The sequence below is a fragment of the Eubalaena glacialis genome, chromosome 16 (genome assembly GCF_028564815.1).
Source record: "Eubalaena glacialis isolate mEubGla1 chromosome 16, mEubGla1.1.hap2.+ XY, whole genome shotgun sequence".
NCBI lineage: Eukaryota > Metazoa > Chordata > Mammalia > Artiodactyla > Balaenidae > Eubalaena > Eubalaena glacialis.
The window spans coordinates 78,800,781-78,824,617 of NC_083731.1; the positions used below are offsets into that span (position 1 = coordinate 78,800,781).

General features: G+C 35.9%; 1 protein-coding gene across 8 annotated transcripts in view; it reads right to left on the bottom strand.

Annotated features, from left to right (window-relative positions):
- The window catches only part of NBEA (neurobeachin), a 629,474-nt gene that overhangs the window by 64,870 nt on the left and 540,767 nt on the right, over window positions 1-23,837 (bottom strand). For all 8 annotated transcript variants that reach the window (XM_061171071.1, XM_061171076.1, XM_061171075.1 and 5 more), the window contains 2 exons: window positions 14,234-14,374; window positions 5,531-5,650 (listed from right to left, as the gene is read on the bottom strand). In XM_061171071.1, the coding sequence (XP_061027054.1) occupies window positions 5,531-5,650; window positions 14,234-14,374 (261 nt within the window). The remainder of the gene's footprint in view (window positions 1-5,530; window positions 5,651-14,233; window positions 14,375-23,837) is intronic.

The window sequence follows — 23,837 nt, forward strand, 5'->3', positions numbered from 1 at the left end:
AGACAAAGATCAGTTCTAAGGTGCTGTAAGTAAAATATGGTCATAGGGAAAAGGGTGTCTGTAAAACCTTTTATAAGTGCTCAGAAAAATTTAAGATAGAGGTTTGCAGACTCACTCGGCCACACAAAGGGATTGCAAGAATCTTATGAGCATTACAAAGGGCATCCTGATCACAGCCTGAAGTAGGGAGGATCCTGTCTTGAAAGAACTTGTGAGAAAGAGTTTTTTCTGACAGTGAACTATACTTTGATACATAGAAAATCCACAAATTTTTTAAGTTGCTGCACCAACTTGCGCAAAGGAGGCCTTGGCCCCAACTTTCTATGATCAGGAACATGTGGAGAAAGCTACTCAATGACTGCTATGTACCTTCCACACTCCCCCATTTTTGAACAGAATGTCTGTTGATGTTTACCTGTTCCTGTCTTACCACTGGGAGCTGAATATACGTGGGACAGATAACTTACCTTTTTAGCTTCCAGGTCTCCAAATTAGGAATTTCTGTACCTCATCTGTATGTGGACTTGATATAGATCATGAGCTACTAGATTTTGAGCCTGATACAATAGTGGGATGAGACTGTGGGGAACAAGTTGAATATATTTTGCTTGTAGGAGGAATGTGAATTGTGACTGGGGAGAGGACTTCAGTAGATTGTTTTCAAAGATGGCCAGAACAATCCCTCTGACCTCCATGTCCATTTGAAATGTGATTTTGCTGCTCATCTCATGGGGAAGTGGAGTCCATTTCTCCTCTCCCTTAACTTGGGCTGGTCCTGTGACTTGCCTTGACCAAAAGAATGCTGTGGAGGTAGGTAACACTATGTGACTTCCAAGCTTAGGCACTAAGTAGCTTTGCAGTTCCCATTTTTTTATCCTCTTGGTAGGCAGACACCATGAAAAAAATTGTGATGATCTTCCCAGACAGACTATACAGAGAGAGAGGGGACCAGCCAGTCCCCAGATGTTCCAGCCATCCTTGCTAAGGGACCAGACATGCGAATGAAGTCATCTTGAATCTTTCAGACCCAGAGAGGCCACCCGCTTGGACCTGACATGGATCAGAGACAAGTACCTGATGAACCCCATTCTGATTGCAGAACTCTGAGAAAATAAATGGCTGTGTTTTTTTAAGCCACTAATTTTGGAGGGTGGTTTGTACATAGCAATAAATTATTAGAGTATGACTTGATCTGTCAGTTACTCCAAACTAGTCAACGTGGCTGGATATAATTGTGAGATCATGCAGAAGAATTAAAGCAACAAACCATCCAATGAATAAAGCACTGGAAATAACTGAAGAGCCCTCAGTGCTAGTTCTGGCTCCCTCTTGACCTGCTGTGTGAATTTAGGCAAGTCACTTAATATCTGTGAACTTCCTTTACGGAACAGGGATAATGATCTCTATCTCATGGGACTGTTTTGAGGACTGCATCAAATGACCAAGAAGAAAGCATGCTTGAAAACTACTGAGAATTATTCAAGAAGAATGAACTCTTCTATTATAACTTGTAAGTGTGCTGCTACAGAGGTAGCTCAGGCACTAGCTTGCCTACTTAAAGTAACAGCTCTTCTGTTTACTCTCTTCCCATTGACATATTTCTGTTAACCAGCTTCTCTTTAAGGAAAGAGTCCAAGTAGTTTAAAATTTCCTAAATGAAAAATAGTGCAGAAAGACACCAAATATTATTAAAGAAATGGCAAGATGAATATTAAAACAGGCATTTTGTGTCTGTAAATGTGATTTCTAGTTTATTTTAACAGCTATACTAAAACCCCATGGTACAGTTAATAGTATTATATGCGTCCCGTCAATAATAAGAAAATATCCTCTAACACAATTTCTAATTTACAAGCTTATGACAAGTTCAAGCTGCTGAGAAATTGGACTTGAAAGTATGTCTTAGAATGATAGAAGACCACTATTAACACTATCATAATTGTATACCAACTGCATCATATTTGACATTTCAGTTTAATATAGTTTGCTGAGAGAGCATACCATTTTATGGCTGCCTAGTGAAATCAAATCTAACCCAGACGTTTTCACTTTTCTAATATAATTCACTGCAAGGTTTTAAAGCTGCCATCTCTTTTCTTCCTTTTTTCAAAAGATTGATGCCCTGGCATTCGTTGATTCCACAAGAGCTCATAATGGGTCAATGAGTCAGTGGTGAGCACCTCCATTAACTGTATTAATTTACACTATGTCACCTTAATGACACTTTGTCACAGCTCCCTTTTCTGACAACTACATAGCTATTCAAAAGTAATATAACAACTTTTGAAGGCATTAAGGAAAATTAGTATAAGAACTTCAGTAAGTTGAATGTCATTGTTACCAAGACTATGCTGGAGGAGAGAGATTAAAAAAATAAAATCAAGTAAAAACGAACTGGTCTGACTTAACTCGGGAGACCTGTCTCCTGAGAGATCACCAAGTCTTCTCTGCCCAGCTTGTACTCGTTACCACAGGAAGAGACCGACGGTAACAAAGAAACACAGAAAAAAACCATCTACTCTGTCCTAGTTCTCTCTAATATGAGACCTTACCTAAGTTAGGAGATATTGCAGATGTACTTTTCTTCGGAAATATAAAAACATTTCTTTAAAATTATATATAAAATGTTTTAACAGCTTAGTGGTAAGAAGTCAAGAGTTTAGGCTTTAAAACTGTGTTACTCTTGGTAACACATTCTTCCCTGCTAAATCAGGTATTATTGTAGAGGGAAAAATACCGTACATGTTAATCAATACATTTAAACATGAATTTAGAAAATCTCAAGCATACAACCATCATTATTACCAAAAAACTTCTCTCTAACATTCCTTCAATGAGGACCCCCAAATTCTGATGTTATAAAGGGAAAGAGTGATACATTTGGACACACACACACACACACAAAACCACAAAAATATAATTGAGATATAGCAAAGGTGAAAGACTGAGAAACCATAGTTGCAATGCAACTTTCTGCAGTCAATTTCAGATCTTTTTCAAATCAATAGGAAAAAGACATATGACCCAACTGAAAAGTGGGCAAAAGATATGAGCAAGTTTACAGGTCAATAATTATATGAAAAATGCTCAACTTCACTCATAATTAATGAAGTGCAAGCCAAAACAAAGCCAACTCCATTTTTCACTCACCAGATTAGCACAAGTTACACTGTTTATTATAAGAGTGATGGTCGGGGCAGGGGGCATGGGGAAGGTGGCATCCTCAGGTGATGCTGTGAAGGCAGTGAATGATCATCTTTGGGAATGAAGGTTTGGCAGTATCTTTCAAAATTAAAGATGTGTATAGCCTTTGAGCCACCAGTCCCATTAACAGGAATTATCTTCACATATACACACAAAGTTCATCAAGATATCTGTGCAAGGATTTACGGCAGCCTGTGTTTAACAATAATGATCAGAGAGAAAGACAAACTATCCATCAATAGAAGATTGCGTGTATAAATTATTGTATATGTAGGTAATGTGCAGCCTTCAAAAAGAAGGGGTCTACATGGAAAGGTACTCAAAGTATATTATCATAGAATATAACAGGTTCAGGGTGGTGGTGGGAGAGAACTGAAAATGAGAGCAATCCACGCAATGTCAGGCTGAGGAAGTGAGCGTCTTATGAACTAATTAAGTTGGGGGATTGGAGGACGGTATCTGTTTGTATTAAATACAGCTACCTGGGATAAAAAACTTAAAATGTCCTGAATTAGTGATAGCCACATTGGTCCTTGTCCTTGATGATGTGCCCCCAGGAGCCAAAGGAACACAAAGGGTAACAAAATATAAATGTTTCTGAAAAGTTTCAGAACAGGAAAACTGCTGGGAGAATTCTGGGAAAAGCCTGAATTCGGCTTTACAGGCACTGGTCCTCAGAGACTGACATGTAACTAGGGGAGATATCTGGTGATCGGAAGCATCAATAAAGCTCTCAGGATAGAAGGTAAAGCCTAAAACGCTACATAAGTTAGGATGACTGGCTCATGTGTGTGGACTTGTGAGGGTGAACCTTTGAATTAGGTTGAAAAAACGAGTTTCTGTTTTGTGATGATGTCAAGAGTGAACAGGCATTTTCACTTGAAAGAGTTTGATATATGGATACTGAATTGAGATATAAATAATCTTACCTATGATAGGAAATCTTAAAATATAGATAAGAATATTTAATTCACATACAAAATATTTACTGAATGCCTTTTAAAGACACTGTGCTAATTCTAGAAGCCTATGGACTCCCCATTTTATGTTCAAAGTGTTATTAAATAAGAAATGGACTCCCTTCTTGATTTCATTGCTTGTAAATCAGTTTAAATGGTGGTTTATGGATCTTTTAGAGTGGAAATTCTCAGTGAAATTATAAGTCTGTTTGGAGAAATATATGGGCCTTAAGAGTTTAATATAGCAAGAATGCATGTTACATTATCTTACTTCCAAATGTGAATACGTTGTATGTATAAATTATATGCAAACTTTGATGGCAACGAATAAGACACACAGATATGCTAGACATTACTTGGATTCATTCCCTTTGTTTTCTGCTTTGAAAAAAACTAAATAAAAGTTGTATTCATCCAATTTCTTACAGTTCAGTTAACACTGTAATTGTCTTTTAAAAATATTTGCAATAGATAAGCATAAATATGTAAATGACAATTTTGACTTTAATTCACTGTCTTTTGTTGGATTAAGACACTAAATGGTATGATACTATAATATTTGTATATTCAACAGCATGAGTGGCAGTGATGGGAAAAGTTTGAAGAAAAGAGGATTAAAATAAGAAACACATATACCTATGTAATAACCTGATCATATAATCTTATTATCAGGAAAAAATGAGAAAAATGAGAGAGCAAATATATTTTAATGTTTTGAATACAACCATTTTTTAAAAAACAAAAGCCCATATAAATGAAAAACAAATCTTTATATTTAGCAATAGTTGAGTAGTACCAACTGTAAAATGACTCCGCTCTCTGGCTGTTCCTGGATATTGTGTGTGTGCTGGTTTAATCTAATGTGTATTGTTGCGTAGTATCCCCAGGCACAGCCAAGTAAAAGCTAAGGCTGTACAGAAAAGCCTACATTTTAAATGGGTCTTGTCATTAATGCTTTATTAATTGCCCCAGGCTATGTAAACCCAAAGCTGGGCAAGCTATAACAATATGACACATTAAGGTCAAATCCAATTCCTGCTGTGTTTTATGGAATGGGCCAAATATTGAGTTAACAGCAGGAAAGGCAATTTCTTTCCAGCTCCTGATTGTTCGATCTAAATTAGATAGGAATTTTTTGAAATAACAAAAACACCTTAACTGAATAATATAAAAGAATCCTGAATCATTTTCTGTGGTGCTCAAAATTATTTCCTTTAGTTTCCTCTTAGGTTAGATATGCCACATAATTTAAAAACATGATGGAATAAAGCTGTGGAATAAAATATCTTATACACTCACTTAAAAATATAAACAAATCAAAACTTCAACATATTTTGAAATTAATATCAACAAATAAAAGGGCCTACCTTTACATCAGAAGTATCTCTCTGACTCGTTCTCCAAGACCTTGCAACAGACGAGAAGGTTCGATTAGGATGGTCAAATTTTCCATCATTTGCATTGAGGAAGAAGGTTGTGAAAGGTTCCTAAAGGAAAAAAAAGTCAAGAATTTGACCCTTCTGAACATGACCGTCCTCTTCCTTTGTAAAATATTTTACTTTTTGAAACCCTTCTGAGGTGGAAATGGTGCAGGATCCTGGAAGGACACCCACACCCAGGAGTCAGGAGGTGCTGGTCTGAGCCAGTCTGAACCACTGAGTCACCTGCCACTCTTCAACCTCGGCAGGTCATTTTGTTTCTTGGCCTTCAGTCTTCTGATTTATAAAAGGATAGAGTTCTAGTGCTCTGTGATTTTATGATGATTGATTGATTTTGCATTATTGTCAATATATAACTCAGATCTTCTATCTCATAACTAAGGCCACACATAGTAACACTCATAAGAAAATCTCTCTGACGCTGTTCACCGTAGTGTGAAATTAGGTAGGGAATATCCATCTTAGGCTACCTGTGAAAGTCTCCTAAAGTTACCATATTATGGTCTGATGATCTTTTAAAAATGCAAATCCTTGATTAAAATCCTTCCATAGCTCTTCAGAGCTCTCTGGGAAAAGTCTAAACTACTTGATTTGTCTTAAGAGAGCCTGAGTGATCTGGAACCTGCTTAACTCTTATCTCTCGCCATCCCCATCTTCACATCCTAAGGTCTTGCCACACTGGTCTCACTTCTCGTCCCTTGTATGTGCTGTTTCCTCTGCCTGGTATAAACTTATCTCTCTACCTCACCATTCTGACTAGACTAAGTTCTTCTTATCTTTTAAGTCTCAGCCAAGACATCATTTTCTCCTGAAAGGCTTTCCTTGATTTGCCAAGTTCTCCAGTGTGTTCAAATGGCAACAGATATTTTCTCAAAACACATCCCTGAAGCATTTGTCACATTGTTTTGTAACTGTTTTTTAACTTGTCTATCTTCCCCACCACAAGAATAGCTTCCATATCTATCATATTCACTGTTTTATCTCCAACACTTAGAAGAACTCCTGGTACACCCAAGTTGCTCAGTGTATAATCTGTTGAAGGAAAGAATGAAATGAAGTTAATACGAATCAGACTAGATAAACTCTAGTCCTTCTATTCAATAGTATTCTGTGACTATTACCTTATCAAAACTTGGTGTCTGTCATCAAGAACATGTTCCCATAGCAGGAAACCTAGGAATAACTTTATCACAAGGTCCTAATGTATTTAATTTTAATGCTTTTTCTATAGTTTTTATGATAGGAGAGAGGCATTATTTCTGATGTCATTAAACTTGCTTCCAAATTTAAAAGGATTAAATAACATTCATTCTTACTATAAGGATTTCTTAGGAAATTTCAAATATAACAAAGATGAGTATATATTTACTTTCCTATGGTTCAATCCTTTTCTCTTAAGTCTAGGATAAATGACATGTCACTCCTAGGTTCAATAATGCTAAGAAATATTTCCTAAATATTTAGTTTTTTTTCTTTAATATATAATTTCTGTTCATTCTTTTATATCCATAAAACATTACTTTGTTTCTTTAAACTCCTCTTTTTGCCACTAGTCATAAGGTCCAGTTGTCAGGCAACAGCTATAAATATTCATATTCCTCAGTATCTTCCTGAAATTTAGTGTGGCTAGATGACATCAATTTTATAAGTTTATAATGTACCACCAAGTCTCATGTTTAGTATTGAATGACAGAAAACTATGGTGAAAGAGATAAGATGAAGAATGATATAACACTATATAGGTAAGTAGGGTATTACTGATTTACCTGAAAATCAAATATGCATCCAGTAAGTCCATATTGCTGTTTAAGATTTTAAGTGACTTGAGAGACAAATAGATGTCACCAAAATTGTTAGGAAAAAAAAATTTAACTCCCTATTAAACTGAAGGTAGTCAATGCCATATATCTTATCACTAAATTAAAGTAGGGATATAAAAATTCTAGAAGTAGCAACAGTAAATCGAATGAAATATGACAGATCTAAGTTTGAGTCTTGGTGGAACCATTTACTTCTCTTAGGCACCTTACTTAACCCCACCCAAGTAAGTAGCGGTGTGAAGTAACTGTATCTCAGTTCTTTCATCTATGTTAGTTGGGAAAGACAATACCTTGTGGGTAATTAAGATTAAATAATATTGAAAAAGTTTGAAGTATCTTAGCTGACACAGAGTGATGAAGATGACTACCAGCTTCATGCACTGTGTCAAGTACTCACTGCTGGGTTCTACCCTGACTGCCAGTTCCCTAGACACTGACCAGACTCTCAGTTCCTTAGGCCTAATTCATCCCTCTATCCTTAGAACCAAGTAAGTACTTGGTTCATAGTTAGTGTTTAATTAATGTTTTTCAAACTCATCTAAACATACAAGGTACTGTTGGGAGAAGCGGGGGTATGGCTGGATAAGAGTAAGATGTAGTTTTTCTTGTCAGTTCTTAACCACTAGTTTGACCATAAAGTTGCATCTTCAGAATCCACTTCTTCATTATTCTAGGATGCTGATGTAAGGCATTTATTTTTTCTTTGTAGGTAGTAGGCAGAGAATAATTTAGAGGGATCAGACTTGTCTTCATGATTTTTAACCTACTAAATACATGTGAGTGAAGACCCGTTTATACATGCAAAGTCTTACTTCTTATCATCAACCACTAAAAGCTGATCTCTACCCCAGCCTAAACTATAAAATCCTTCCTCAGTTTTCAACCCTTAATGAAGGCATGCCAAGAATAGCGCAGATGGGCACAGTGAAAATAAATCTGAAATTGAAGAATTATTATCTCTGGTCGTGAAGTTTATGAGTCTGGTGGCACCTAAAAGCGGAGAATATTGAAGAATTCCACATTTCACTGTCCTACGTAGCCTTTATAAAGATCTGATTAACAACTGTTTGAGGGTCACATACTACTCTACTGACATTTATTCTCATTATTTCTGAAGGCCTCCAGTTGCTACAGTGGTAGAGTACTAACAGAAATGGATAACCTATTTGTTTATAAGTGGGTATTGATCTTCAAGCTCTGATTACTGTGGAGATTACCTTTTACCATGTGTTTCTCTATTACCTTCAAGGCACAGTACAAGGACTTTCTTTTTCATTTGACTCATGCCTGACTAACAGAGAGGATCAAGAGCTGTATTAAGTTTAAGAAACTTCTGTATTTATTCACCCGACACATGTTGATCAAACCATGTTCTATATGTACATCACCATATTAAATATTTTATCATTCTACTAGAAAAGCTTTTGGCTTGGGAGATAAGATGGACAAATAAATAAATGTTAAATAGAATTTTCAGAAATTAAAATACTTGGGCTTTAAAAACTTCAGGTTTAAAAAAAAAAACAAAAAACTTCAGGTTTGGTCTGGTAATACAATATAAATGGCTGATGGCAGACTTCCTTCTCCTGATTACATCTACCCCAACCTTCCAACCCTTTCTCAGGGCTAGAACATCAAACTAACCTGTCCTGCATGGGAAGTACCTGTCCTACTGAATTCTGTCATAACCTTTAGTCCCTGCAAGGACACTAACAACCTGTCCTGCCTTCCAATGATCGCAGACGATTCACCCTTCCTGGGCAATCGAACCCTGTGCCTCTGCCCCTCTTCTCTTTAGACAACTCCTTTATTATTCTGTCTTATATGACTTTTGCTCAGTCATCTCATAAGGATCTTTTCTTACATCCCTCTCCCCTTTTAGTTTTCTTCTTTTCCTTCTCTTCATTTCATTTGAAACAAACCCCATCCCTGGGTAATAGTCAGTGCTTGTGACATAACTCTATCAAAGAAAAGATGTATACTTTGAAGTTACATAAAGCATAATAAAGACCAAAGGGAAGGGAACTGAAGTTACTGAGCACCTTTCTGTGCTTGGAACTGTATTATCTCAGTTAACTAATGCAATTCTCACTACGGTCCTTCAAGTAGATGTAATCACATTCTAGGAAATGGAGGAACCATTATTTCTACTGTACTTCGGCTAACTTCACAAGTTTATTTTCTCCCATTGCTTTCAAAAGAAACCAGAAATATCTTTTAGAATCTTCAGAAACCTATGTGCCTACCATACACCAGTCTCTTGGTTAAGAATCCCTCATCTTCCTCTAAGTATATATGCACTGTCTGTAAGTAACAAGAGAAACACGATGACAATATTTTATTCAGTAGCATTATCTTTTGGTACTTGCATAAGTGTTTCTACTATTTTTTCACTACAAATATATACTGTTAAAGATATATTATGGTTTAAACAGTCTCTTGGGTAGGCTTTCAAAGCAACCCATAATTTATAAAGTAAATCCCAAATTCTAAACAACTGATTTATAAATTAACTTTTGTTGTACAACCTATTTAACTTCCTAAGAATTATAATTAAATGTATGACAAGTGAGTTTTGAATAGGTAGGTTGAATATACTGAATTTGGAAGGTGAATTCCGAAGTAATTCAGAATTACTTCTGTGTATATGCTATATATTCAGGGTAAGATTTAAAGTAAAAACATTCCAAGTAAAATGTGTCCTATTATAATAGTTAATATCTGAACAAACTCCAAACTTCTATGATAGTTTATTCATCATTTGCCCAACAGCAGCTAGCAAAGAAACAGCTTTTTCAGAATCTTGTAGTTTAGACAAGTGACTTCACTGGTAGTGTGTCTAAAATAATATTTATAATTTAAAGTAAAGAGGTAGGGACTTCCCTGGTGGTGCAGTGGTTAAGAATCCGCCTGCCAATGCAGGGGACATGGGTTCGAGCCCTGGGAAGGGAAGATCCCACATGCTGCAGAGCAACTAAGCCTGTGCGCCACAACTACTGAGCCTGAGCTCTAGAGCCCGCGAGCCACAACTACGGAGCCCACGCACCGCAACTACTGAAGCCTGCGCCCCTAGAGCCCGTGCTCCGCAACAAGAGAAGCCACCGCAATGAGAAGCCCGCGCACCGCAACAAAGAGTAGCCCCCGCTCGCCGCAACTAGACAAAGCCCGCGTGCAGCAACAAAGACCCAACGCAGCCAAAAATAAATAAATAAATAAATAAAATATAAATAAATATATATATAAAAAATAAAAAATAAAGTAATGAGGTATGTAGTTAATTAGCATTTTAAAGCAATTATTATCATTGTCATACTAAACATATTGACTGAAACTAATAATGAGTTTAATGACTGGGTCTAAAAGGCTTGAAAGGTAAAGGGTAGATACTTATTTTAATCTGTATTTTGTTTTTATGAACAAATTCTTAGTGACACAAATTTTAATGCATTTTCTACTTCATAAACTCCTTGGGATGGGAGTGAGGAAATCACAATTCCCTGGGCCATTAGGTTAAACACTTAGTAAACTATTAGACCATGATACTTCTATTTATAGCAGCACAACTTAAGATGTGTTGGCTAAATGAGTCCCCATAAAAGCAATCTTATAGATCTCTCCTGCCAATGCAGTAGCCACAGGCCACATGTGACTACTGAGTACTTAAAATATGGCTAGTTCAAGTTGAATGTGCTATAAATATAAAATACATTCTGGATTTCAAAGAATACCAAAACAATGTAAAATATCTCATTAATAATTTTTATATTGGTTACATGTTGAAATTATAACATTTTGGATATACTGGGCTAACAAATGTATTTATTAAATTAATCTCACCTGTTTCTTTTTACTCTTAAATATGGATACTAGAAAATTTAAATTACATACATAAGTGGCTTGCATTACATTTCTACCATGCAGCACAGCTATAGACAATACTAAAAGGGCATGTGTAGCATAAATAGGGATAGCATGTCTGCCGTACCCTTGCAGAGATTCAAATTTGTATTCCATTTCACTGGAATAAGAAATCAATTTAGGGATGAATTATGATTTATTATTTGATAAAATGTTTAGTTTATCAGGGATAGAAGAGTATTAAATCAGGCTGGTGATAATAAGTATTTTTATGAACTCACACTTAAATTCTTATAAATCTGACTTCAGACTAATTTGATTATACAAAAGCCATTGAATACCATTTTATATATTTCAAAATACTATTTTATATATATATATATATAATATACTCATATAATTCTCAAAACAACCCACTTGATAATGCTTTTTTTAATCCCAAAAATGCGCAAGAAAAGTGTCTTACTCCTCCCATGGTGGAGGTTCACTATAGTAATGATTGTTTCTTGCTTTTTGTTTTCTTGTTTGCTTATTTGTGAGCCCATATAGAATATGAACATATTTTACGTCCATCGTAAAGGATATCAACTGTTTGAGATCTTGACTGGTAAATTTTTGTGTTTCTGTATTTAGTTTTGACTTGTGGCTGAAACTGCAGGATAGAAGCTACAAAGTTCTCTCTATATACATGTGTCTGTAATTCAGAAAAGCCTTTACTTCTTGCATGAGTGTGAAGTATTTTCTTACACCTGAAGAGTATTAATAAATTATTACAACCCATAAACTAAAGGTGTTCTGATTGGTTTATAGTGGTAAACAGGCACTTGTATAAATCTAATATCTCCTCCAAATTAACAGAAAATAAAGAAATAGAACTTCTTATACTCAAAAAGTGTTAGAGTTAAAAAATATTTAAGAAACTGCTAGCTCAGAAACATTTTTATAAAAGGATTCAAGTTCACATAGTTAAGGTGAATTTTTCAACAAATTAGACTAACAATTTTGGTCTAAAAAAAGAAAGTTTTATGTCTTTTCCTTTAGCTTATAATTACAGAGTGTATTTTTAAAATAAGATTTGAGTTTGTTTTCTTACAGAAGAGTTAATCTAAACTTCTTTATTTCTTATGCTGGTTTAGGATTATGAAAAATATAAAATATGTGTTCAGTTAAACTGAATCCTAATTCTGACAAACTTTTTTTTGATAACAGTAATTATTCATAGTATATCATCTATCAGTGATTTACAAGTTACTTAAAACATACGCATACTATATATTTATAATAAGTTCAATTTCTCCCCATCATGGAGAGAATGCTTGAGGAAGACCTCCAAACCAAATTGTCATTCAGGCAGTGGGAAAAAATACCTTTGAAAATAGGAGATGCATTCCTGTGTATGCACATTTTCATGTGCTGCTTTATCAATGTGTTTCTGAGGCAAATCAGCCTCATGCAACAGAATGGTCTGAAGTATGTTTTGGTAAGAGGAGAAAACTTTATTGATTGCATTGACTTAGAGATTTGACTTAGCATTCTGTAATACTCCCCAGTCGCTTATAGTTTTAAAAAAAAGTCAGACCATCTGACTCCAGTAATTGGTCTTAGCTAGACTAGATTGGAGAAGGCAAGACTAAAGGCAGAGAGATTTGCTAAGAGCTTTTGCAATCATCTAGATGAGAAATAACGGGAACCTGAACTAAGAAGTGCCAGACTTAATAGAGAAAAGGAGACAGACTCCAGTTGGTGGAACTTATCAGATGTGATGTCAGACTGGATGTAAGGGCTGATAAAATAGAGAAAATACCTAGATTGGGTAACTGGGTGCAAGATCATGCCGATTGTTTAGATAAGAAATCAGTAGGCACCCCTGCAGGTTTATGAGGGAGATGAGGAGTTCATTTTTGGAAATGGTGTTTATGGTATTGTGAGGTGTTCAGGTAGAAAATCCAGTAGTATATAGAAATAAGCAAATACATTTATATATTAGAAATATAGGTCAGGAGCCCAAGAGAAATGTCTGCAATGAAGACAGAAGCTGGAAGTCATTAGCTTATAACTGAATGATGTAGTCCAGATAAAGTACGTAGAAATATCCTGGGGAATAGAAATATGGAGAAAAAGAAATCTGAGCGTGAGACTGGGCAGGACAGTTAGGATGACAGGAGGGAAACCAGGAGAGCATATTGTGAGAGGAGCCATGAGAGGAAGGAATTTCAGGTAGGAGGAAGTGAGCAATGGTGCCAAATGCTTCAGCTATATCATGAAGCTCTGCCACATAACCCGTGACCTCCACAGGGACAATTCAGTAAAGTGATGGGTGTGGAACCTAAATCAAGCAGGCTAAAGATTGAATGGCAGGTGATAAAGTGGAGAAAGCACAGTGCAGAACAAGACAGTGGAGGCTGTGCTTCTAGTACATTTGACTACACAGGGGTAGACGTGGAAAGTCACTGCAGAGTGGGTAGGGGCTGGAAGGAAGTATGTACGTATATATGTAGGTATGTATGAATGTATGTATTTTAAAAATTGCAGAGACTTGAATATATTTATGTCTTAGGAGAAAGAGAAAGTAGTCTTCAAAACATTTAGAAAACTGTTTTTAAAATATGCTACCCCAGAAGCAAGATTGGGAAGGCTGGGGAGAGTGCCAGCCTGTAACAATCAGTGAGAAAGGAAACAGTGGGTGTTAAGGATGCACTCAGGAGTTTGGTACCTTTTATAAATGGTTTACGTTTAAGAAACTCACAATAATCTATCTTTCTAACCCAATTTTGCAAATAAGGCCACTCATTAACAAAAAAGGATTCAGGTTTTGCTAGAGTTCGGAATCTCTACTTCACTGGTCTCTAATCTTTGTTTAAAACAAATAAATATATTTGAGTTTTATTTAATTTCCTTACGTTAAGTACTTCGAGATATTAAAGGCAAACTGTAACTTAATGAAGGCACTCACAATTCGAACAAGCCAGGATAAGGTGGATGTTGCCGTTGAATAATGTGTGTTATAATGGTAGGGAGGACTTTGATCATCTTCCCATGTCTCGTAACGCTCTGCGTAAAACACAGCTCTCTTTGGGTTCAAAGCACCAATCGGCTATAAAAAGAGAAGAAGAAGCATTGTGTTTAATACAGTCATAGTAGATATTCAATACTATTAACTCTTTACCTGAAAGTATTTACTGTGAATTCATCTTAACCATAGAATATAAATAAATTATTTCGTATCTATTTTTACCAAATTTGATTTTGATATTGATATTGATATTTGATTTTGATAATCACCACACTTGCTAAAATTCACTCAAGAAGATGATTTATGTATGCAAGGTTTCTAGGTTTTATTAAAAGTTTCCATAAACTAGATTACCAGAGATGATCCAGTTTAAATTGTTAAGGCAAAGCCAGTATTTTGATGTTATTTTGCCTACTTAACCACAACCATAGTGAACACTTAGCTTGATCATAGGAAATCCAGTGAGGAGAAAGTGAAGCAGTTGACCATGTGACAACCATATTAGAGAAACCTTGTCTTAATAGGCTGTCACCCAGAGTGTGAAGGACAATAGTCACTTATATGGAAACCCTGTTGGAATGTTAGTCCCATTCTATTATTATACAGATGGGGCAAGTATCCTTTCTATTAAGTTCAACTGCAAATCTAAGGCTGATGGAAATAATCCAGACAATTCAGATTCCCTGGAAAGCATTTTGTTAAGGCCACTAACACTTGTCCTATCTATACCACCACACTATCAATTATGATGTTAATCCCTACAGTGGAGCACATGGTAAAATGCTCAAGATACTATACATATTTTTTTCAACAAAGCATGTGTTAGTTTGATCATTGTCTCAAACTTCCTAGCACACCTAATCATTAAGATTTTCCAGCATATAGTCCTCACAATTTCAAATAGCAAACTGGCTTAGCTTAAGTTTTTGCCTGATTTTGGTTTAATGGAATATGGAATCCATTATTATAATACCTAATAGCTACATTATTTTGTTTTAGATTGCATACTATAAAAAAATCAATGTTTCTTAGAAAACAAAAGATGAATACTAAGTAAAATATATAATTCCTCTATTTCAAAATTTAATATTACTAGTTAACTATGAAGTTCCCCCCAAGGCTTAATTTTAACAAGGAAGTAGTAGAAAATTAGGGTTTCGATGGCGGTGTGGGAAGACACCAAGTTAGTGTCTCCCCAGAGCTAGGGCGCCCGCTGGCCACTGGTTGGGGACCCTGACGCCCAAGGAGACAGGAGGAACCCCCAAGTGAACCAGTAGGACATGGGGGGACTGAAAGGGGAGGAGAAGTGGAGGCCAGACAGGATTGGCGCCCCTGAGGCTGGGGAGATCAGGAGAGGCAGGCGGGAGGGACCTTCTGGGAGGAGTGGCAGAGGAGCAGAGGGTGATTGCCTGGCCCACTTGGGCCGGGGAGCCTGCTGAGTTCCCAGGCTGGTACCCCCTCCCCAAAGCCCCCTTGAGGCTGCGTGGGTCCTGGGGGCATAGGACGGAGGTGAGAGAGATCAGGAGAGGCAGGCGGGAGGGGCCCTCCGGGAGGAGCAGGAGAGGAGAGGAGGGTGTTAGCCCCACCCACTCGAGACCAGGAAGCCTGCTGGGCTCCCAGGTGAGGTGTCCCTGCCCTCTGAGACCAGGGGTAGGGGGCACGACTGGGCCCCTTCTGTTCCTTGAGCCTAAGCCCCACCCAACACAGCCCCCAGGACCTTTTCCAGCCCTGTGGGTCCTAAGCATGGGCCCTGCCCACCACCCAAACATCACCCTTGCTTAGGCCCTGCCCTCCACAGCCAAGGCCTTCCCCCCCCCTTTTTTTTTCTTTTCCCCCCTCCTCTTTTTTATCATTCTGGTACTGATATACCTTCCGGTTGTTGATTCATCTATATTTTTATTTTTATATTCTTTCTAACATATCTGTTAGTTTCCTATTCTAATTTTATTTTTTACTTTGTTATTGTTCTCTTTTTTTTTTTTGTCACCCCATGCAGCTTGCGGGATCTTGGTTCACGAGCCGGGGGTCGGGCTGAAGCTCCTGTGGTGGGAGCTCTGAGTCCGAACCACTGGACTAACAGAGAACCTCAGACCCTAGGGAATATTCATCGGAGTGAGGTCTCAGGAGATCCTCATCTCAGCACCAAGACCCAGCTCTACCCAACAGCCTACAAACTCCAGTGTTGGAAGCCTCAGGCCAAACAACCAGTAAGACAGGAACACAATCCAACTCATAAAAAAAAAAGTAAAAAATAAAAAAATAAAAAGTAAAAGGGAGAGAGAGACAGCAAAAAAATATGTCACAGATGAAGGAGCAAGGTAAAAACCTACAAGATGAAATAAATGAAGAGGAAATAGGCAATCTTCCTGAAAAAGAACTCAGAGTAATGATAGTAAAGATGATCCAGAATCTCAGAAACAGAAAGGAGGCACAGATTGAGAAAATACAAGAAATGTTTAACAAAGATCTAGAAGAACTAAAGAACAGACAGAGATGAACAACATAATAACTGAAAAGAAAAATATACTAAAAGGAATCAATAACAGAAAAACTGAGGCAGAAGAACAAATAAGCGAGCTGGAAGACAAAATGGTGGAAATAACTGCCGAGGAGCAGAATAAAGAAAAAAAGAATGAAAAGAATTGAAGACAATCTCAGAGACCTCTGGGACAATGCTAAATGCACCAACATTTGAATTACAGGGGTCCCAGAAGAAGAAGAAGAAAGGGTCTGAGAAAACAGATGAAGAGATTATAGTTGAAAACTTCCCTAACATGGGAAAGGAAACAGTCACCCAAGTCCAGGAAGCACAGAAAGTCCCATACAGGATAAACCCTAGGAAAAACACACCAAGACACATATTAATCAAACTAATCAAACTGACAAAAATTGAATTCAGAGAAAAAATATTAAAAGCAGCAAGGAATAACCAAAAAATAATATACAAAGGAATCCCCATAAGGTTATCAGCTGATTTTTCAGCAGAAACTCTACAGGCCAGAAGGGAGTGGCAGGATATACTTGAGGTGATGAAACAGAAAAACCTACAACCAAGATTACTCTACCCAGCAAGGATCTCATTCAGATTCGACAGAGAAATCAAAAGCTTTTCAGACAAGCAAAAGCTAAGAGAATTCACCACCACCAAACCAGCTTTACAACAAATGCTAAAGAAACTTCTCTAGGTGGGAAACACAAGAAAAAACCCACAAAAACAAACAAGAAAATGGTAATAGGAACATACATATCAATAATAACCTTGAATGTAAATGGATTAAATGCCCCAACCAAAAGACACAGACTGGCTGAATGGATACAAAAACAAGACCTATATATATGTTGCCTACAAGAGACCCACTTCAGTCCTACGGACACATAAGGACTGAAAGTGAAGGGATGGAAAAAGATATTCCATGCAAATGGAAATCAAAAGAAAGCTGGAGTAGTAATACTCATATCAGAAAAAATAGACTTTAAAATAAAGATTGTTACAAGAGATAAGGAGGGACACTACATAATGATCAAAGGATCAATCTAAGAAGAAGATATAACAATTATAAATGTTTATGCACCCAACATAGGAGCACCTCAATACATAAGGCAAATGCTAACAACTATGAAAGGAGAAATCAACACAGTCACACAATAATAGTAGGGGACTTTCACACCCCACTTACACCAATGGACAGATCATCCAAAAAGAAAATAAGTAAGGCAACACAACCTTTAAATGACACAATAGACCAGATAGATTTAATTGATATTTATAGAACATTGCACCCAAAAGTGGCAGAAAACACTTTCTTCTCAAGTGCGCATGGAACATTCTTCAGGATAGATCACATCTTGGGTCACAAATCAAGCCTCGGAAAATTTAAGAAAACTGAAATCGTATCAAGCATCTCTTCTGACCACAATGCTATGAGACTGGAAATCAATTACAGGAAAAAAACTGTAAAAAACACAAATACATGGAGGCTAAAAGTGCACTATTAATAACCAAGAGATCACTGAAGAAATCAAAGAAGAAATAAAAAAATACATAGAAAATGACAATGAAAACATGACGACCCAAAACCTATGGTATGCAGCAAAAGCAGTTCTAAGAGGGAAGTTTATAGCATTCAATCTCACCTCAAGAAACAAGAAAAATCTCAAATAAACAATCTAACCCTACACTTAACCAGAGAAAGAAGAACAAAGAAAACCCAAAGTCTGTAGAAGGAAAGAAATCATAAAGATCAGAGCAGAAATAAATGAAATAGAAACAAAGAAAACAATAGCAAAGATCAATAAAACTAAAATCTGGTTCTTTGAGAAGATAAACAAAATTGATAAACCCTTAGCCAGACTCATCAAGAAAAAAGGGGGAGGATGCAAACCAATAAAATTAGAAATGAAAAAGGAGAAATCACAACTGACACTGCAGAAATACAAAGGATTATAGGAGACTACTACAGACAACTATATGCCAATAAAATGGACAACCACGAAGAAATGGACAAATTCTTCGAAAGGTGCAATTTTCCAAGACTGAACCAGGAAGAATTAGAAAATATAAACAGACCTATCACAAGTAATGAAATTGAAACAGTAATAAAAAATCTTCCAAGAAACAAAAGCCCAGGACCAGATGGCTTCACAGGCGAATTCTATCAAACATGTAGAGAAGAGTTAACACCGATCCTTCTTAAACTCTTCCAAAAAATTGCAGAGGGAGAAACACTCCCAAATTCATTCTATGAAGCCACCATCACCCTGATACCAAAACCACAAAAAAGATTATCACAAAAAAAGAAAATTACAGACCAATATCACTGATGAACACAGATGCAAATATCCTGAACAAAATACTAGCAAACAGAATCCAACAACACACTAAAAGGATCATACACCATGATCAAGTGGGATTTATCCCACGGATGCAAGGATTCTTCAATATATGCAAATCAATCAATGTGATACACCACATTAACAAATTAAGGAGTAAAAACCATATGATCATCTCAATAGATGCAGAAAAAGCTTCTGACAAAATTCAACACCCATTTTTGATAAAAACTCTCCAGAAAATGAGCATGGAGGGAACCTACCTCAACATAATAAAGGCCATATATGACAAACCCACAGCAAGCATCATATTCAATGGTGAAAAACTGAAAGCATTTTCACTAAGATCAGGAACAAGACAAGGATGTCCACTCTCGCCACTCTTATTCAACATAGTTTTGGAAGTCCTAGCCATGGCAATCAGAGAAGAAAAAGAAATAAAAGGAATACAAATTGGAAAAGAAGAAATAAAGCTGTCACTGTTTGCAGATGACATGATACTACACACAGAAAATCCTAAAGATACCACCAGAAAACTACTAGAGCCAATCAATGAATTTGGTAAGGTTGCAGGATACAAAATTAATGCACACAAATCTCTGGCATTCCTATACACCAACAAAGAAAAATCAGAAAGAGAAATTAAGGAAACACTCCCATTTACCACTGCAACAAAAAGAATGAAACACCTAGGAATAAATCTGCCTAAGGAGGCAAAAGACTTGTACTCAGAAAACTATAAAACACTGATGAAAGAAATCAAAGATGACATAAACAGATGGAGAAATATACCATGTTCTTGGATTGGAAGAATCAATATTGTGAAAATGACTATACTACCCAAAGCAATCCACAGATTCAATGCAATCCCTATCAAATCACCAATGGCATTCTTCACAGAACTAGAACAAAAATTTTTACAATTCGTATGCAAACACAAAAGACCCTGAAGAGCCAAAGCAATCTTGAGAAAGAAAAACGGAGTTGGAGGAATCAGGCTCCCCAACTTCAAACTATACCACAGAGCAACAGTAATCAAGACAGTATGATACTGGCACAAAAACAGAACTGTAGATCAATGGTACAGGATAGAAAGCCCAGAGATAAACCCATGCACATATGGGCACCTAATTTACGACAAAGGAGGCAAAAACATACAATACAGCCTCTTCAATAAGTGGTGCTGGGAAAACTGGACAGCTACACTTAAAAGAATGAAATTAGAACACTCCCTAACACCATACACAAAAATAAACTCAAAATGGATTGAAGACTTAAATATAAGACCAGACACTATAAACTCTTAGAGGAAAACATAGGAAAAACACTCCTTGACATAAACCACAGCAAGATCTTTTTTGACCCACCTCCTAGAGTAACGGAAATAAAAACAAAAATAAACAAATGGGACTTAATTAAACTCAAAAGCTTTTGCACAGCAAAGGAAACCATAAACAAGACAAAAAGACAACCCTCAGAATGGGAGAAAATATTTGCAAGTGAAACAACAGACAAAGGATTAATCTCCAAAATATACAAGAAGCTCATGCAGCTCAATATCAAAAAAACAAACAATCCAGTTAAAAAATGGGCAGAAGACCTAAACAGACATTTCACCAAGGAAGACATACAGATGGCCAAGAGGCACATGAAAAGATGCTCAACATCACTAATTACCAGAGAAATTCAAATCAAAACTTCAATGAGGTATCACCTCACAGTGTTAAGAATGGCCATTATCAAAAAATCTAGAAACAATAAATGCTGGAAAGGGTGTAGTGAAAAGGCAGCCCTCCTGCACTGTTGGTGGGAATGTAAATTGATACAACCAGTATGGAAAACAGTATGGAGGTTCCTTAAAAAACTAAAAATAGAACTAACATATGATCCAGCTATCCCACTACTGGGCATATACCCTGAGAAAACCATAATTCAAAAAGAGACATGTACCACAATGTTCACTGCAGCACTATTTACAATAGCCAGGACATGGAACCAACCTAAATGTCCATCGACAGATGAACGGATAAAGAAGATGTGGCTCATATATACAATAGAATATTATTCAGCCATAAAAAGAAACGAAATTGAGTTATTTGTAGTGAGGTGGATGTACCTAGAGTCCTTCATACAGAGTGAAGTAAGTCAGGAAGAGAAAAACAAATACCGTATGCTGATGCATATATATGGAATCTAAAAAAAAAAAAATGGTACTGATGAAGCTAGTGGCAGGCCAGGAAAAAAGATGTAGACACAGAGAATGGACTTGAGGACATGGGGTGGGAGGGGGAAGCTGGGGCGAAGTGAGAGTAGCATCAACTTATATACACTACTGAATGTAAAATAGATAACTAGTGGGAAGCAGCAGCATAGCACGGGGAGATCAGATTGGTGCTTTGCAATGACGTAGAGGGGTGGGATAGGGAGGATGGGAGGGAGGCTCAAGAGGGAGGGGATATGGGGACATATGTATGCATGTGGCTGATTCACTTTGCTGTACAACAGAAACTAACACAGTATTTTGAAGCAATTATATTCCAATAAAGATCTATTAATTAAAAAAAAAAAAGAAAATTAGTGTTTCAATGGGAGACAAATAATGTTACACAAGATAGAAAAATTCATCTATAAATTGCTTGTAAGCTTTTTCTTTTGGTCCCAGGGGACTAATTCAAACAATACAATGATGTCAGCAGTTAAAAGTCTCTTAGAGTTTCCATAATAAACTCTTATTTGCAAGATTCTTATCCTGAATATTAAAATTATTTATAAATTATGTTCTTTTTCCTTAAACTTAATTATAACTTAAAGACTAAATAATTTAATTATTTAATTTTTTAAAACTCTGGTTTAAACATATTTTTTAAATATTTCAAGGCTTAAACTTTATTCTGTGCTAAATATCACTGGCTATCTCTCAAATGTGTTTTACTTGGATATAAAAAGGCAATGTAATTTCATTAAATGTCACATAAAATATCAATAATATTTCAAACAAATATAATTACTTTTTTGATAAAAGGATAATTACTACAATGAAATGAATGTGAGTTCTGTTACTGAATTGATACAGTAAGTTTTTCATTTAAAATGGCCTATATATTTTATACTTTTCTAGATGTGAAGACATGTGTTTTTCTAATTCAGTATTATAAGTATATATTTTTCAAAGCATTTAAAATGCTGAGTACTTTATTTTGTCTTGAATATGCTCACAGATCTTTCACATGCATAAAATGTCTGCACAATCCCTCAGGACTGACCTTACCTGATATTGTTTGTTCTGCAACACCCCACAAAAACAAAACCCCACAAAGGGCCTCATGGCCCTTCCTCTAATCTTTTCCAGGCTTCTCCTCAACTACTGGAAAAGGGATAAAATAAATATTTACACTTTTTATTTTACTCAAGTTTCATCAAAGTCATTTTATTGGAGTGTTTTACAGAATAATACTTTGTAGGAAACAGCTGTCCTGCGTTAAAGCCTATAGAAGCCTCCATGAGTAACTTCCTAAAATACATGTGTCTAATTTTGAATTTTCATCTGACGCATTTAGACATAAATTTTATAAAACAAATGTAAATAGTTTGGTTTGTACTTATTATTTTTCTATTATTTTGCTTCAATCAAGAGGCAATAAATCATTCAAAGGAAAAATACTTCAAAATATCTTTTTGGGAAAAGAGAGTTTCATCACAGGTGACATATTTTCTTATGGGATCCAAATAGATATAATTATCTATCTATCTATCTATCTATCTATCTATCTATCTATCTATCTATCTATCTATCTATCTATCTATCTATCTATCCATCCATCCATCCTACCTACCAAACTATCTATCTACCTACCCATCAATCAATTATTCACCTATCTATACCTACCTACTTAACCTATGTATAAATTGATAAGGTTGTAAGTTTGTTATCCTTTTAAAAATTGAGTAAATAATGCAAGGTCAATACCACTTGGATTTACTAAATAAGTAAGGTAGAATTCTGGTAAAAAACTAAAATTACACTAATGAAATTTATACATTTATTTTGCAATCTTTTTCAATTTTTATTATAACCACCATAGCAATAATTGGTTTCATTTTCTCTTAAACAGTAGGCATTTAGACATAGCCACCTCTATGCTTTTTAGGGATTCCCATATGAAATTTATAACTGAAAGTTTAGAGTTTGCTATTAGATTTGTTGTTCTTTTGTCCTTGTGAGTTTGTGTGTTACAAGTTGACAATCTAACAGAGAAGCAGAAAATGATGCAGAGAACAATGTAAAATTAAAAAATAATTCTACCTCTATAACACATTATTATAATTCAATTTCTAAAACCACTATAAAGCCTATATACCTTGCAAAAAGTACTATTTTCAATATAAAATTGATGGAAAATCACATGTGTAACATTACCATGTCTATATGAAATACTATTGAATTTACTGAAGAAACGATGTTGAGGGTTTTCTCTACTCTGTCTTTCAATTTACCTGTTTTGAATACCAACGAGAGACATTTGTCTCAGCTTTAAGTACCACAAAAAGCTTTGTTTTCCTGATAAATTGTGATTTTATTATATGGAACAAAAATCCTGACAGATGCTTATGGAGATTTACATTATTAAAGGCTCTGAGAAATATTATTGTAAACAGCATTGCTTAATTTTGTTCACTCCAGTGTTTGTCTGTCTGTCTATCTATCTATCTATCT